Genomic DNA, 17,843 nt, shown 5'->3' with positions numbered 1-17,843 from the left:
GATCGCTTCCCTCAAGCTGAGGAATCGCTACAAGGTGCCTGGCGGATCCGCCCAACCCGTCAAAGGTTTGTTAAATCTGTCAAGAACTGTTCCAATGGCGGGTCCAGAAGACATCTCAGGGTAGGAGCCGTTGCGGGTTTTGCTACGCAGCTGATGCTAAGGCTGTTTGTTGAAGGCCAACGCTAGGCCTCTTGGTGTGCTGGTTTGATTCTTACTGAGAGTCAATGAGCTGAGAAGGATTTTACTGTTGTAAATCCTTCTAGGGTTTTCTTTTTGTACCTGTTTAAAATTTAGGGTCCATACTTTAATAATTAAACAACTCAAACGAATTTAATTTACGTTCAATTTAAACGTGAAAACCGATAAAGTTTTGCGCCGAAACAATGCGTGGCCTCTTGCGATTTCGTCGGGCAACTTCATTTCTTCTGGACACTTCATTTCATTTCTTCTGGACGACAACGGAGAGATCTGTTGGAACTGCAGGCCGGAGGTCAGAGGTAATGTTCACTAATCCACCATCTCTTATTTGTAGGTTTTCAGCTGAACTCCAGATGTTCCTTCTGGAGAGGATCGATTGGGACCTGTCCTTCAGTGTTGTTTATATTAACTATTAACCAATTTTCTCTCCTAGACAAAGCAGCTGGTGGACCTTTTTTTTTTTTTTTTGGCAAATAACTTTTTGTTTCTCATAGATAAAGGCACCGTAGGAGCCTCTACTACAACTAACTCCCCCTTCTCCTACAGAAACACTCCTGGAGCAGCTCTTTTTCTTTTTCTGTCTCTCTCGTTTTTCTGTCCTTTCATGTCCCCCCGGGGGTAGTGACAGATGGCCTTTCATACAGAGCCAACTTCTGGTTCTGCTGGAGGGTTCTTCCTGTTAAAGGGAAGTTTATCCTCTCCACTGTCACTACATGCATTCTAAATATGAGGCATTGATTTAGCTTACTTAACTGTTAACCACTTTAAATAAGTGGTGCAGGCCTCATTTTGGAAAATCTTCCTGTTAAAGGGAAGCTTTTCCTCTCCACAGTCACAACTTGCATCCTCAGTAAGAGGCTTTGCTTAAACTTACTTGAGTTTTAATAAATTTAAGTAATTGGTGCAGTGTGTAATTATTATTTTTATTTTTGGAAAGCCTTCCTGTTAAAGGGAAGTCTTTCCTCTCCACTGTGACCAGGTGGATATTAAGTACAAGTCATTGCTTTAGCTTTACTAATAACCAATTAAATAATTGGTTTTTGGAAAGTCTTCCTGTTAGAGGGAAGTTTTTCCATTCTTACCACGTGGATTCTCAGTAGGAGGCACTGCTTACGCTCATTTATACTGAATTTACTCAATAGGTGCAGTGTTAATTTTTCTGGAAGTCTTCCTGTTAAAGAGAAGTTTTTAATTTTGGAAAGTCTTTCTGTTAAAGGGAAGTTTTTTTTTTATCTCCATTGTCACCACATGTATCCTCAACATGAGGCATTGCTTAAGCTTTCATAACTTTTAACCAATGTTAGTTAACCGGTTTGTATTTATTTTTTTGGGAAGTCTTCCCGTTAAAGGGAAGATTGTTCTTTCTACAGCCACAGCCTGCAGGTTCATTATGAGGCATTGCCTAGGCTTACTTGTATAACTTAAATTTAAATTGGTGCAGTGTTGACTTTTGGAAAGTCTTCCTGTTAAAGAGAAGTTTTTCCTCTCCACTGTCACCACATGTATCCTCAACAAAGTTTTCATAACTTTTAGCCAATGTTTGATGAGTGGTTTTTATTTAAAAAAAAAAAAAATTGGAACATCTTCCTGTTAAAGGGAAGCTGTTCTTGTCCTCTGTCACCAGCTGGGATCCTCAGTATGATTTATTACGTTAGCTTAATGTTTAACCAATTCAAATAATTGGTACAGTATTAACCTTATTTTGAAAGTATTCCCATCATAGGGAAGTCTTTTTGGAAAGTTGTATCATGTAGATCCTCAGTAGGAGGCATTGTTTAAGCTTGCATACTTGGTGCATTGTTAAATAAAACTTTTTTTTGGAAAGTCTTCCTGTTAGAAGGAAGTCTTTTTGGAAAGTCTTCTTGTTAAAGGGAAGTTTTTCCTCTACTGTCACTGTACATCTTCAGTATGAGTCTTGTTCAGTTTATATAACTTTTAATCAATGTTTGGTAACTGCAGTATATTTTTTATTTTTTGGAGGAAGTCTTCCTATACAAGGTAAGTTTATTCTCCCCTGTCATCACCCTCAGTGTCTATGGTGGAGAATGATAGTTTTGAGCTCATGGTTGAGAATTTAAGGCCTTCTCAACACCACATGGGATATGGACCTGGAAGCTGTGGTATATGGACCTGGAAGCTATGGTATATGGACCTGGAAGCTATGGTATATGGACCTCTTGGAAGCCGTGGTATATGGACCTGGAAGCTATGGTATATGGACGTGGAAACCGTGGTATATGGACCTCTTGGAAGCCGTGGTATATGGATCTCTTGGAAGCTGTGGTATATGAACCTGGAAGGTATGAAGCCTATCAACAGTTTTTGTTAAAATGGAACGACGGCTCTGAAGACACCAGATGGCCTCGGACTGTGAAAGGTAGGAGTGTGAATACAACGGCAGAAAATGTGGTTTGCCACTCCTCAAGGCTACGAAGACATTGGAGGAGTTCAAGGAATTGAGTAACAAATGAGTACTATGAAGAGGTTGTTTCATTCCATGCATGGTTCTCTGTGCAAGAAAAACACAGGTTATTTGAAATTTAGGAGTTCTGACCTTCGGTACAAAAGGGTAACAAAGATCCTTTCGGTTACGCTTGTGTGTTTGGTGTTTCAACAGTGTTTTTGCGAAAACCAACCCTCCCGACGGGTAAAAGGTGAGTTGCCCTTCGGTCGGGTTTGTGCGAAAATGAACCCTCTCGACCCTTCGGTCGGGTTTGAGCGAAGCGAACCCTCCCGACGGGTAAAGGGTTAGTTGCCCTTCGGTCGAGTTTGTGTGAAAAATGAACTCTCCCTACGGGTAAGAGGTTAGTTGCCCTTCAATCGGGTTTGTACAAGTACGAACCCTCTCGACAGATAAAGGTGTGAAAACTAACCAACCAAACTTGGATCCTTCTTTATAAAGATGAAGGTAATTTAAAAGATCTCTTGAGTTTTTGAAAAATGATGATTTCAGAGTTGTGAAGGGATCTGACCTTGAACCTGCATCAGTCTCTTTGTCTTTTTGTCCTGTTGTCCTCCTGTCTTGTCCTTTAGGAATCCTCCAGGATCATCTGGGTTTTGTCTCGGATTTCGTCCTTCATCACCCCAGTAAAAACTGGATAAGTCTTCAGTCTGGTATTTTGGCCTCATTTGGCCATTGTTTTTTTTTTTCTTTTTTTTTTTCAATGAACAATTTTGTTTAAAGACTTAATAATGAATTATTTATTTTAGATATGTAAAATGTCTTCCAATTTCAGTGTAAAATGTTAGAATTTTTTTTTTGAGAATGTGTTCTTGCATCATTTTAAATGTCTCTGTGGTTATGGCATTTATTATGAGAAAACTTAGACTGGTTTATTGTGATCCGTCTGTATTCATGCTGCTGTTTTGTATGACATTATTTAATTCAAATGCTTTTGTTTTCTCGGTTGTTATTCTCTCCACAGAAGCTACACCTGGTCTGGCGTTGACTAGCTCTGGTTGCTTCCTGGAGGAGGGCATTGGCTGACATGATGCTGCGTCATCCAACCGTTCTCCCTCTCCTTTTCGTTTCCACTAACATGGAAAGTTCTCCTGGTTCAGTTGACTTGTTGTTGTGTCTCTGCTCCGTCTTCTCTCAGCTCCACTCGGTCCTGGCAGATGGCTGCTTGTACCGAGCCCGGTTCTGGTTCTGCTGTTGGTTTGCTCCTGTCAGAAGGGAGTTCTTCCTCTCCACTGTCACAACATGCATGCTCTGTATGAGGGACTGCTGTAAAGTCAACAACTCAACACAAGCAATTTGCTGTCGCCCCCTGTTGGTCAGAAATAGTGAATGCTGTAAGTAATGATTCCATACAATCTGCTAGGTTTTATTTGGTACAAACTTTTTAAACTACTTCAATAATCAGGTGAGCTCATTGTAATTGCAATAAGTAGTGATTGAACTAAAATTACTTCAAAGTGCCTTCAGATGACATTTGTTGTGAATTAGCAATACATAAAATTGAACTTTCAAACTAACAAATAAACCCCAAGAATAAATAATATAAAAAAACTAAGAAAAACCCCAACAACCAATACAAGAAAGTTCAAAACCTCCAAAATAGATACCAAAGCATAAAAACACCAAAAGTAGATTTCAAAATCCAAAAACAGATATCAAAATATTAAAACCCCCAAAAGTAGATGCCAAAAGCTTCAAAACTTATAACGTTAATTCATAACAATGTTGTTGTCAAGGCATTTTACGAAAGGCCATTTCAATTTAGTCAGGTTTCTATTGGATGAAATTATTAATTTCACTTCATTATGATGTAGTTTAAAAAGTTTGTACCAAATAAAACTCAGCAGATTGTATGGCATCATTACTTACAGCATTCACTCCTCCTGACCAGCAGGGGGCGACAGGAAAAAGCTTGTGTTGAGTCGTTGACTTTACAGCAGTCCCTCATACAGGGCATGCATGTTGTGACAGTGGAGAGGAAGAACTCCCCTCTAACAGGAGCAAACCAACAGCAGAACCAGAACCGGGCTCGGTACAAGCAGCCATCTGCCAGGACCGACTGGAGCTGAGAGAAGACGGAGCAGAGACACAACAACAGGTCAACTGAACCAGGAGAACTTTCTATGTTCGTGGAAGTGAAAAGGAGAGGGAGAACGGTTCGGTGGTGGCAGCATCATGTCAGCCAATGCCCTCCTGCAGGAAGCAATCACAATAGCTAGTCAACACCAAACCAGGTGTAGCTTCTGTGGAGAGAAAAACAACCGAGAAAACAAAGAGCTTAGTTTCTAACTAAAGTTTTTTTAGTTAGAAAAGTTTGTGTTTCGAACTAAACTGATTGTTTAGTTAGGAACACCAGAGCGCCACCTTCTGGCCTCTCTCCAGATCAGTTCAGGTCAGAGAATGGAACTGTTTCTGTCTTTGGTTTTTTCCCCTCCATGGGCTGCCACCTTATCGTGGTGGAGGGGTTTGAGTGTCCCAGTGATCCTAGGGCTCCATTTGGGTCGGGTCTGCCAGGGCAAACGGGTCCTAGGTGAGGGATCGGACCAAGAGCAGCCCAAAGATCACTTAGAAATATAAACACAGAATGTTCCTATTTAGAGATGGCGATGTAGACCGGGCTCCCCTTACAACCAGAGCTATAGACAGAGGTCAGTTTCTCCCGATGTTTTATCAGCCTGGCGGGCCACCAGGCTTTGAATTATTATTTTAAATGGGGATTTTTCTCCACCAGTGACAGAAAAGACAGATTAAAGTAAAGGTTTGCTGCAGGTATTTTGCTGTTTAATATTTAAAAGCGTGATTTAATTCTTGAGTCTTTAAAGTTTGACTTGGAACCTGCATCTGTCCTGTTGTCGCCTTCCTGTCCTCAATTTCCATTTGCATGATTTGTGTCTCCGTTTCTTCCACATACTGGATGAATAAAGTCTTCAGTCTGGTGTCTTGTAAACAAAATTGTTTAAAAAATTAAAAAAAGGGTTTTGTTGAGACCACAGTCTTCATAATTCCTTTTATTTTGTAGTTAAGAGTATTTTAAATGTCTTCCAGTTCCAGTGTTAAATGTTCATTAGAATTTAAAGTTTAAGAATGAAGAGTCCTTCTTCCCTTCCGTCCTCCACTCAGCAGCTTCTTTCTTCTCAGTTGGGTTTTTAAAGTTTATTGATCTTTGAGAATCTGTTCTTGCAGTATTATGCTACAGCTATTGTATCAGATGAAAATGGACTCATGAACATTTGTGGCGATAACTTCTTAAGCAATTTATCATCCACCAAAACTTATTGTGACAGTCGACTTAAATTTTTCTGGATGATAAATTGTCCTAGAAGTTTTTGCCATAAACGATTATATTGTTTTAAAACCGTTGTCAGCTAATATAGTAGCTAAGGCATAATGATGCAAAAACACATTCTCAAAGATCAATTAACATTAAATTCTAATAAACATTTAATACTAGAACTGGAAGACAATTTGAATGCCCAAAATAAATTTAAATGTCTTCTTCCTGTTGGGACCAGAAGAGGAGAACTTCTTCTCTTCCGTCCTCCACTCAGCAGCTTCTTTCTTCTCAGTTGGGTTTTTATTTTTTATCACAGTAACATGATAAATGTTGATGAAAATAATTCAAAAATAAAATTCTTTTTCTTCTCTAAGCAGGGAGAGTTTCATCAGGTGTCCCACAGCAGGTTGATGGAATCGGACTCCGGTACCGTCAGTAATGAGCCGGATGGGTCGGCGGTGTGTCGCTACGACTTGTTCAGCTGAGGCGCCATTGGTGGGAGAGATTTGAGATCAAACAGCCTGAAACCGGCTTCACCTTTTGAGTCGCTACGTCACACTGAGCTGATGGAGGAGAGGGGACACAGCGAGCTTCTCCGAGCAGATCTGAGAGAAGAAAACGAGGATTTAACTATACCGTCCTGATGAGAAGCTGCTTTCTGACCCAGATGAACTCCGTCCATCCAACATGGTTCCCTTCATCCATCCAACCTGGTTCCCGTCATCCATCCAACCTGGTTCCCGTCATCCATCCAACCTGGTTTCCCTCATTCATCCAACCTGGTTCCCCTCATCCATCCAACCTGGTTCCCTTCATTCATCCAACCTGGTTCCCCTCATCCATCCAACCTGGTTCCCGTCATCCATCCAACCTGGTTCCCTTCATCCATCCAACCTGGTTCCCTTCACTCTGGGAATTACGTGACCATTTTCATTTCTTTACAGAGATGTTCAAACAATATAATTTATATCAAATTTAAACCAGAAAATTGTGGGAGTTTGTCTTCGACATGAAGATTCCTTTGACATCTGAAAAACCTTGGCAATAATGTCAAACATTATTCTTAATTAAAAAATTGGGGACAACATTAAATATATTGGATATTAGACATCATAGATAAAGTTTACCACTCTGAAATTAATAATTTAATGACAGTAATGTTTGTTTTGTAGACGTCCATACTAACTAGGGGAAAATAGGTCCGGAGTGTGATGGTTAAACACAAATTAAGTAGAATTCATCTGCAAGAAGTTGGTGATTATTCCACGGCTGTATATCTGATTATTTAAATAATTTTCTTTTGATTTTTTTTTTTTCCTTATAAATTAGTTCATAACAATTTTGTCTATGCAGTATAGTTTATTTGTTGCCACTTTAGCACAGTATGTTGAACAGGAACATGAATATTATAATATGGTTTTAATGATAGATTTTTGATAATTAGGCCATTGTAAGCAAGTCATTAAATTGAGATAAAGGATATAATTAAATAAGTGTTCTTTCTACTCCTTTTCAAACAGAAAATTAGTGGGAAGCTAATTATTTTGATCTTAGTTATGTATGCATAATTTTTGTTTTTCTACATTTTGCTTGTTTTTAAAATCCTGTTTGAAATAAATAAAATATGTTAATTTGAGTAAGCTAGCAGCACTCACAGAATAGTGCTGCTATAATTGTTTGTGTGCTAGAAGTGAGTGAAGGTGGAATCATTTGTTTGTGCCAAGTTGTAAATATTTATTTTGAAGCGGGTCAGAGAACTAATTCAGTGCTAATTAATGGAGATTCTCATTGTTGCTCTAATATCCTGTCAGTCAACAGTCGTCCTTAATAAAGAAACTTGTAAAACAGATTCAATTCTTGTGTGCTAAGTAGAGCATGTTGTTGGCGATACAATGTATTAATGCACAGAAAATAGATATGGATTTGTAAATGTTTGTATTTAATTTTAATAAAAACCTGCTTCACCTGACTGCTGTTTCATTCTTACAAATAAGACAGACATGGCCATCTATCTGTGCTATGGTAAGAAAGTCTGACAAGGTAGCACAGATAGTCACCTGTTGTGTTTTAATACAATAAGTTAAAAATATTTACTGCCTCAAAAAAAACAGAACCATGTTCTTTTTAAGTGCTTGGGATGCTTTTAAAAGTAACAGATCAAAACAAGTAAAAGAAATTTGTTTTGCATAATATGTCTCCTTTAAATGCCAAAATGATTAGAAAACTGGATTGATGGTAGAATAGTTTGTTCCATAAACCTTCATAACTTTCTATTTTCTAATATAAATCCATTGATAACATGTTTTCTTCTCCAGGCAGAGCACAAATTCGATGTAATTTCTCACACTGTTCTTGTTTTTATTTTGAAAAAAATCTTTTTTCTTTTTGTACCTCATGAACCAGTATGACTTAAAGTGCTTCTAGACAACACCTGCAGCACTTTGATTTGTCTTTGCATTTTTACAAAATGAAATTACACATTTACATTTTAAAATACACAACGTGCTCAGACATTGATATAGTCAGCTGGAGTGGAGGAAGTACATCTGAAAAACATGATGCTGATTTAACTGAATGGGAAAGCAGAAATCTGCTGCTTCATGGTCAAGTCACTAAATATCAGCTCCATTTTTTTAGAGTAAATATTAAATCTACTTTCACGTATAAAAGAAGTTATATCTTGCGTACAAACAACAATGCATGATAATACAACAGAACACTGGATTAGCAAGGCTGCTAAATTATCGTCCGTAGAAGGTAAATGGATGAAACCCAAACGCAACATGAAGTTCATTTCTGGAGCCGGCATGCAGGCGTTCCAGTCAACTCGTGTTTTCATTACTCATAAAGTTTTGTTACTATTCTGTGGTATTCTGAAGATAAATACAAAACTTATGTGTACATTGCATTCTGTGCACATAGGATTACAACAAATACCAGTTTCTGACAGCTGGACGATCACAGACTGATGGTGGAGTTTGCTAAATTCATTTTAATATACATTTCTGGTTTATAGATTTTTTTCAAAGCAAATACTCTTTGGATATTTTTCTCCACTTCTGCTTGCAGAAATTAAACATAAAACAACAAATCAGTTAGACTTTAGTGAAATGAAAACAAACATGGCCGCCAAAGCAGAGTTTTTCTTTCTAAGTTGCTGCTCTGGACGCCTCGTTCTAGATGACGTGGAAACGAGGTCCCGGCGTCGCAACGATGTCGCTGTACGGCTCCTCCTGAACCAGCTCCACCGCCTGCTGCTTCTTCAGAACCAGGAAGCTGTAGAACTTGGCCGCTGCCTGCTTTCTGTTGTTGTTCCTGCAGAGGTCCAACAGGCTGACCGACTGAGCTCCAGTTTTGGCCATCACCCTCTGTGAAGTAAAGAGAGTAAAAACTGTCACCACACTGACTGTTAACTGGCCTCTATGTTTATTGGGATGAAGGGTGCAACGTTTTTGGGAGTTACTTTTAATGTGACATCACTGCCGTGTTTTTGTTCTGTTTCCACTACCTGAGTGTTGAGTGTTTGCTTCACAGAATGTACCAAATGGTCAAATAAAAAATGATCATGAAAGGGTCAGATTCCCTGAGTTCACTGCAAAAACACAAAATCTTGCAAAATATTTTTGGTCTGGGTTCTGGTTCAAAAAATATAGAATTGGAGTGATATGACGGCGTATTTTGGTCACTGTAAATAAATAAAACAAAAAAGGAGTATATTACTGCCAAAAAAACAATAAAATGTTGAAAATCTGCAAGAAATTTTTTTGAAACTTTTAGATTAATCTTGGAAAAACTTTCAAAAGAATTAGGAAATTTCTGAATTGAGAAAGTCATAAAAAACATCCAGTTTGAGATTAATCTCAGAAAAGTTTTAGAAAAAATTGGAAAAACGAAAAAGTTTCACTTTTAAAACTCAAATGTACATTTTTTTCTAGAAAATTTTCAACTTTTCAAACTTGGAAATTTACATGTTTTTTTTTCTAGTAAATTTTAGATTTTTGGCATTGATGTACTCCTCTATTTGTTTTTATTTTCTATCTACAATGGCTTTAACATGCCATTGTAGATAAAAGTATCTCATTTGTTAAAGTAGACGATAAAAAACTCGTGCTGCGTGTTTGTACCTGCAGGCCATGAAGCATCTGCTGGGTTCTCTTGTTCCACCTCCTCTCCTCCTGGTCTTGCTCTCCTCCCTGCGCCTCCTCCTCCTGTCGCAACATGACCATGAATCCAAGCTACAAACTAAAGAGGCGTAAGTAAAAACATTTCTTTTGTCACCTCTTCATCAGAGTCGTCGTCGTCGTTCTTCTTCTTGTCCTTGTCGGCGAGTAAGTCCAGCTCTATTAGCTGGCTGATGTTAGCGGCGGCGTCCTCAGGGGGTAAATTCACCGCGGCGACTTCCAGTTGCTGAGAGGCAGCAGCATCTGGTCCCTGCTGCTGCATGTGCTGCTGCTCATCCAGGTTTCCTGTCTGGATTTAGGAGGATCAGAGGAGGCAGTACAGTTGCAACGAACAAAAACCAGAGTTGAACGTACAGGGAGGGTTGGATCTGAGTCCTGGGATTTGCGCTTCAGGCCTCTTTGAGAGGACGGCGGAGGCATGGCGGCTTCGTCCAGCGTCGTCCTGCTGCCCTCCACCGCCGAGGTCTGCAACGCGTTGGCTTCCTCCATGATGGTCTGGTCTGGGCGGAGGCCAAATTTAACCAGAAACAGAGGGGAAACATGCTTTTTGCTTGCTTTGGGAAGAATTAGCGTTATCCATTTGATCTTCTTTTTAATATTTTTGAGAACTAAAACTAATCCAAGAAGCATTTCACACAAAACACAAAAAATTGTTCCAGAGTTGGTTGGTGGAGCTTTAGGGCCACACTATGAAAATATCACGAGAATAAATTTATTACAACTTTATTTTCATATTATTGTGACTTTATTCTCATCTTATTTCAACTTTAATTTCATAATATTTCAACTTTAGTCTTGACTTTAGCTCCGTATTATCATGACATTATTTTGACTTTATTCCTAATATGACTTTTTCCTAATAGTACTTTGTTGTAGTTAGTATGTAGCTACATTTACTTAAGTAACTTTTTTTGGGGGGAAAACTCTTGTAAGAAGTTTTTCTACACTGTACTTTTACTTGAATAAATTTATTATGAAGTATCGCTACCATTACCTGAGTAAAATTTCTGGATACCGAATGAGAAACAAAATCTTCACAAGACAGAAACCTGCAGCTTTTGTTACATTTTCATGAGTTTTATATTGAAAGAAATTGATTTGGAATGTTTTTTTTTCTTCTTATTTTGTTACTCTGTAATTCTTATGAATTATTTTCATTTTGGCCTGTTGAGATACCAAAATTTCAAGATAACTTTCTATTTTGGTCCATCTGATGATGTAACTTTTAAATACTAAACGACTGATGGTTTGATTTGCTACTTACAGCGAAGTATTAGGGCCACTGTAAAAAATAAAATTACAAAAATAAACTAAAAAATAAAGTCATATGGCAATAAAGCCAATAATAACATAAGATAAAGGTATATTTGTAATATTATGACCTGATTCTCATACACTTCGTTCTTGTAATTTAGTTTATTTTTCTTAGTATGACCCTAACTCTATGTTGTCGTTACTCAGTACTTTTATGAAATATCTTTTTACTCTAACTTGAGTAATTTCTTGGACGACTACTTTGTAAAAGTATGTTGAAGCTGTGCTACTTTTACTTGAGTATAACTTTTGCGTCCTCTGCTTGTTCCCAATCACTCAAAACCAAACTGAACGTGTTAAAATCCAGTTTCCTACCCAGGATGTCTCTCTGCTGATGAGCTGCTGCTTCCTCCCTCGGCACCTCTGGGTTCTCCAGATCCTTCAGGAACTCATCCAGACTGTCTGCCTCCCCGCCTTTCCTCCTCTTCCTCAGCTCGTCCGGGACCAGCGGTGTCAGACATCTAGTAAACATCTAGAGTAAAGATGGGGTTTTAAAAGAACGCCATCTTCTTTCAAAGATGGCGTCCTTTAAAAGAAGATGAAAGTCGACCGTCCTGGAGTCATCATCCTGTACCTTCAGCAGCCGGGCGTTCCAGAGCGGTTGAGCCGGGAGGGAGAAGAGCTTCTCCACTCCTCCGGTCTCCTTCCACATCATCAGCTTTTTGGTGGGAGGAGCCAAATCCAGGGTTGTGACGATGTCGGAGTAGTCGGAAAGCTGTGCTCGGATCGTTTTACTGTCCAGCTCCTTCACGCTGTCCACTATCAGCTTCCTTTTTCGCTTCGCCTTGGTCTCCTTCACTGCAGAAACCCATTGGAAACCCGACGTTACCCGACTGGGTCTGCAGAACAGGGAGCGACATTCAACCCTTGTTTTTAATTTCACCTGTGATGTCGATGGGCTCCAGAGCAAAGGTTTCCTCCTCGTTGTGAGCCAGTGCCGTTTGTTCCTGCTGGTCCGTCATGGCCGGGGCCGGTTCTGTTGGGCCGGAGTCCGGACTGTCCGGGCCTGCCGCTGACAATGAGACCAGATGCAGCTGGTTTGCATACAGTCACAGGCAACATACGCATTTTCTAATCTTTTGTTGGTTTTTTTAAGCATTTTTTCATTATGCCAGGATTATTTTCCAGTACATCTTTAAATCTCCAAAAAGAGAAAAAACGTTGCTGGATTTGTCGCGAGTCGTTTTAAAAACAAAAAGTCACTAAAGTTCTCTAAAAAATTGCTAAATATAGCAACAAAGTCACTAAGTAAGTAACAGTATTTGTTTTGTCTTGACCAGTCTCACTCATCATCTCAACGTTTGGCCACGCCCCTCAGTGCATCTTGGCTCCGCCCACTTTTTGAGTTTTTCAAAATTTCTCTTCAGTGGAGTTAAGGTCTCTCTTAATACCTTTTCTATTTCATAATGCGACCACCATCTTGTTTGACAATTCCCCCAGTTATTCTCAGCGTTGACTACTCCCAGCGAATGTCTTCTCATTGTGACCAAATATTAGAAACAGAAAAGTTAAGGTTAGGCTGTAAACATCCTCCAGTTAAAATGTCAGGATGAAAACATCGGTGAGTGAGGTTCTGTTTGTGAAACGGACCTGAGAGGGCATCGAAGTCATCCTCATCCTCCCCGTGGTCCGGAGGCATCATCACGCCCTCACTGATGGCAGGAGGGTCGTCAAATATGCCACCTCCATCCTCGTTGCTTAGCAACTTGTCAACTACATTAAAATACAAATATAAATAATACTTTTTCTACAACACAAAGAGTATAATCTACTAAGGATGCACTGCATTAGCACCAAGCATCCCGCCCTCGTTGCTCTCCATAGGATTGTCTCCAAAGTCGTCCTTGTACTGCTCATCGTACTCCAGGTGATTGGACTTGTCCGCCATCTGATTAGCTCCGCCCTCCGCCTCCAGCAGCAAGTTGGAGGCCGACGAACCCATGATGTCCACCTCAAACGCGCTCTCCTCGCGCATCATCTCACGGTCATCCATGCCAAAGTCAGCTGCAAGACAGAAAAACTCAACGCCGTCAATCACGCCCTCCCGTCTTTGGTGTCTCTCTGGCCGGTCTGAAAATGAAAACGCGTACCAAAGTCGTTGTCTTGCAGCAGCGTGAGGTTGCCCACCTCCTCTCTCATGGTGATTTCTTCCACTCTGCTCTGGTTCAGGTTGAACTGGTGAGCCACATCGATGTCACTGTTGAAAAGGCATCAGCAAACATTCCTGTTGCCACCTTTTATTTAAGTAGCAGAAACTCTTACAGGCACTCAGACACTTTAATGTTGTGCTTTTAAATTAGACTCTTGTTTCTAATCATAGTTCAAGATTTCCCTGCATTCTTCATCAATACAAGAAATTTAATGTATTAGTGGACGGTTGGATTGATGGATGAACGGGTGGATAAACCAATGGTTGAATGTATTAGTGGACGGTTGGTTGGTTGGTTGGTTGGTTGGTTGGTTGGTTGGTTGGTTGGGTTGGATGGAGGGAGGGAGGGAGGGAGGGAGGGAGGGAGGGAGGGAGGGAGGGGGGTTGGTTGGTTGGTTGGTTGGATGGATGGATGGATGGATGGATGGATGGAGGATGGAGGGAGGAGGCAGGGAGGGAAGGAGGGTGGGTGGGTGGGTGGGTGGTTGGTTGGTTGGTTGGATGGTTGGACGGACGGACGGATGGACGGACAGACCCGGCGGACTCACTCTAGGTCTGGTAGCGGCTGGTCGAAGTCGTGAAACTCCTCCGGTAGTGTGATCGCGTTGTAAGCTGCTTCTCTGTTCTCCTCTGGAAGATCCACGACTCCTACAAACCAAACCCCCCCCAAGTTTTAAAATGGGACAGGCGATGTTACGCAGCACCTAAAGCTGTGAAGTTAAAGAAGGAAACCGATGGTAACACAAGATGGCGTACCTGGTCTGAACGCCATCTTGATCTTGATGAAGGCCTCGTTACAGTCGGCCAGCAGGTACTTCGCCTTTCTGTGGTAGATCCTCACCACACCCAGCAGCAGGTGTCCCGACGTCCGTAAAGCCATCTTCACCTGAGTAAAAACAGAAACCCCCCCGAAATAATAAATAAAAGAAACAAAAACCTTGTAAAAACAGGCAAACATCATGTTAGCCAAAACAAGAAGCAGTTTTAAAATGATTTAATTCATAAAGTTATCAATTCAAACCTCAAACGAGACCTGGGGGATAAATTGATTTCAGATCTTTGTCTTTTTGAAAATATAACTTTTAGAAAATATGGATTTTTTTCCCACTAATAACTCAGTGATGTCAGAACACTGATGGCGGCCATCTTGTTTCACAAGCGTGTTGCTTCTGTTTATTTGGATTCATGTCGACTCTACGACACAACATAAGGGTCAGACTTGCATGTCTTTTAATTATTTTTTTACGATAAAGTTATAATGTTATGAAAATTTGTTTGTAGTAATACAAAAATAAAACCATTTGATAAAGTCAAAATAGTACAATAATAAACTGTTAATATTACCAAAATAAAGTCATTGGGATAATTAAGGAGAAATTTTAAGAGAACTCCAACATGGAAAATGAAAAAAGATTGATTATCTAGGCTTTTCTCATTTAATTTAGTATTTTAAATTCTTGTACTTTATGACTGTATCCTTGTAATTAGACCTTAATAGTTAGTGTTGCTTCTCACAAAAGGAACGATTGAAACAAAAACCACTTACTGAAGATATTTTCTGCCATTCTTTTTTTTTTTTTTTTAGAGAGCAACAAGCAAGATTTTTTTTTTTATCGGATCTGGTATACAAAAAAAATCTGAATCTTTTTATTTATTATCCATATCACCACCAGGGGGCAACATCTGCTTTTGACATTGTGGAGGAATTTGCTAACTTGACTGACAGAAAATATTTGTCTTAAAGTAAAGCTTCGAGTTGAGACCCATTTTCATGTAAAATCTGAAACTACAGACAAAAGTCTTCCTTTAAACTAATTATTGACGTAACTAAGATGTAATAAATCACTTTTGGTGAGATGATGCTCTCCACGCTGCTCTCCAGGTTGCACTCAAACACATGAGCCTTGGTCAGCTTCTTGTCCCAGTGGGCCGCCAGCCAGATTTTGGCCAGCGGCCCACGTTTGCTGAGAACGAAGTGGGCGTAAAACATCGTCTCAGCGCCGCCGTCTCAGCGCCGCAGGGAAAAGGGGGAGAGGGAGGCGCTGGGACTGAAACAAAACAGACAGAAAAACAATACATGAGCAAAACAAACATGTTTAACTGAATGGCTCAGTCTCTACAGATTCAACTGATCACATATTTATTTGTAACTAAAAGTTATTTGTGGAAAATTTATATTTAACAATACATTAAACAGTTACGAGGATTTTTTGAGAGAACCACAAATATTCACCTGTTCAGGTGTGACCCTTAACTCACACAAATATTAATAACAATAATACTTCATTTGTATAGTTAATTTTTAAACAAATGTTGCAGACTGCAGACAAAAACATAAAAATGTACCATATCAATTAAAATGCATAACAATGCAAAATTAAATAGAAATACAAAAGAAATTCAAATATTACAAGGTTTATTATAAAGGGTTCTCTGTAAATAGGATGCACCCAAGACTTTTGTTTATATAATAAATAAAACATTTATATTTAATGAATATCTATCTATGTATAATTTTTAATAATATAAATTTGTATTTTTGTAAATTACATTTAAATTTATGAATTCGGTCCTACTTCAAAAGCAAAAAACAAGCATGGATATAAAACAATAAACATCTTCTCCTCTATTTTCCTTGTTCAGATGATTTCATCCTGGCCTAAATAAACTAAAAAGAACTGGTGTTCAGACCCCGACTGAATCACTCCAAGAGCCACAACTGGCCCCCGAGCCACACTTTGAACACCACTGACTAAAAGCATAAAAAAGCAGAACCTAACTGCTGTATGTTGGTTCTTAAATCCTCCAAGTCCAACAGTGATGAGCTTAGTTTCCCCCACATACAGTCACTCCACATTTCTTCACCGTTACTTAATTCAGATCCGTGTAATTTAGTAGTTTTATATTTGAGGTTGAAGTGTGTTGTGATTATATGCTAAAACCGCCTGCCATACGCTATCAGGTGTGATGCACCTGCAGCAGAATGATGTCACCGCTGTGGCTGATGGTTGTTCATCTCCAAAGGACGTAATGAATCAGACATAAGGAGCAACGATTTCTGCGGACTTTTTTCACCGTTTGCATCTTTTAAAAAAAACATTTTTTTATTGCTTATTTATTTTTATAAATTTGTTTAAAACGTAACAAATTTAAATGGCACCAACCGTCGATGCTGCATCCCAACAGGTGACGATCCGCTGGGACAAAAACCCCGAAACGAGCGCTGCAGAAACCCCAGCAGCTCACATTGAACATTCATAGCTCACCGTGCGGGATCGTGTGTCCTTCTGCGTGTCTGCGGCGCCGTGCGGTGGCTGCTGCGGGTCTCAGCCCTCCTCTCCTCCTGGAGGTGGAGCAGCCAAGATGGCGGCGCTTCGTGTTGCGGGCTGAAGCCTCCTCAGCATGCGGAGCGACGTGAGGGAGAGGATGCTGGTCGCCATCATGACCCCCGGAATTATTCCAAAATATCAACAACGTGCACTGGAAAAAGTGAACAGTTAATCCAACTTTTAAAAAATGGACTCATCAAGTTATGTTTATCCTAGTAAATATGCTAGTAAATAAAGAAAATAATGTAAATAAAGTTAGTTAATTCAATTATATGTGACCATTTTTTAAAGATGAGCTCAGATCTTTTTAAAAATATCTTTTACATCACTGTAGACCAATGTTCCCTCTAAACTGCGCGCCTGCGCAATCGCGCACTGCTCACATATTCTCAGCGCACAAGAAAATCTATGTAGCGCATAAAATAAAGTCCAACGTAAAGTGGACATTGAGCTCAGATATCAGTTTTGACTATGGACCAATAATTTTTTTTTCCGTACTACTTTGCGATCGAACTCAGTGAGTGACAGGAATCCAGCCAATGATACGATACGGTTCACTTTCGCTACGTGTGTGTACGTGGGTTACGTGCCTTGGTCATATGCGCCGTGCAGTTGATAATAGAGCGGTAGAGTTAAGAAACGTGAAATCCATCACCTTATCATGTCTACGTGGGACATCCACTCACCAAGCCAAAGTAAAAAAAGAAAGAAATGCACTTCTTCTAAGATCAAATGGAATCAAATCAAATGAAAGGAATGTTCTGCGTTTGATATTGAAATGTTGAGTTCAGACTTTTGACTATGGATAAGCAGACATTCGTACACTGGCAAAGAAGTATGAGGCCATTCTCCTCCACCCACAGATTATGGAGGCCAATAACAGTCAATATGCTGAATTCAAGTAGATAAAGCAAGAAGCAGACTGACCATCAACCTG

General features: G+C 39.7%; 1 protein-coding gene across 4 annotated transcripts; it reads right to left on the bottom strand.

Annotated features, from left to right (window-relative positions):
* Positions 1 to 8,267: 8,267 nt before the first annotated feature.
* On the bottom strand, positions 8,268 to 17,010 carry rad21b (RAD21 cohesin complex component b). Of its 4 annotated transcripts, none has more exons than XM_055023706.1 (14): positions 16,742 to 17,010; positions 15,424 to 15,625; positions 14,334 to 14,463; positions 14,126 to 14,225; positions 13,519 to 13,625; positions 13,223 to 13,432; positions 13,019 to 13,141; positions 12,312 to 12,440; positions 12,003 to 12,226; positions 11,744 to 11,900; positions 10,469 to 10,614; positions 10,212 to 10,403; positions 10,058 to 10,141; positions 8,268 to 9,301 (listed from the first exon to the last, which is right to left on the bottom strand). In XM_055023706.1, the coding sequence occupies exons 2-14, from the start codon at positions 15,565 to 15,567 to the stop codon at positions 9,110 to 9,112; spliced, it is 1,938 nt and encodes a 645-aa protein (XP_054879681.1). In that variant the 5' UTR covers positions 15,568 to 15,625; positions 16,742 to 17,010; the 3' UTR covers positions 8,268 to 9,109. The 4 variants fall into 4 exon arrangements, with proteins under 4 accessions (XP_054879681.1, XP_054879680.1, XP_054879682.1 ...); XM_055023705.1 differs by having other exon boundaries at positions 16,844 to 17,010; XM_055023707.1 differs by lacking the exon at positions 16,742 to 17,010 and adding an exon at positions 16,551 to 16,722.
* Between the last annotated feature and the right edge of the window lie 833 nt (positions 17,011 to 17,843).

This window comes from Poeciliopsis prolifica, unplaced genomic scaffold, assembly GCF_027474105.1.
Source record: "Poeciliopsis prolifica strain line A6 unplaced genomic scaffold, Auburn_PproV2 SCAFFOLD105, whole genome shotgun sequence".
NCBI lineage: Eukaryota > Metazoa > Chordata > Actinopteri > Cyprinodontiformes > Poeciliidae > Poeciliopsis > Poeciliopsis prolifica.
Note: the sequence above shows the minus strand (reverse complement) of the source record. Positions and strands in the feature narration are given on the sequence as shown.

Excerpts from the sequence above, each read along its gene's own strand:
- rad21b (XM_055023706.1), bottom strand. The coding sequence starts at position 15,567 with ATGTTTTACGCCCACTTCGTTCTCAGCAAACGTGGGCCGCTGGCCAAA. Across the intron at positions 14,226-14,333 it reads CAAGATGGCGTTCAGACCAG|GAGTCGTGGATCTTCCAGAG; the intron begins GTACGCCATCTT and ends TTTGGTTTGTAG. Across the intron at positions 10,404-10,468 it reads ACTCAGATCCAACCCTCCCT|ACAGGAAACCTGGATGAGCA; the intron begins GTACGTTCAACT and ends TCCTAAATCCAG.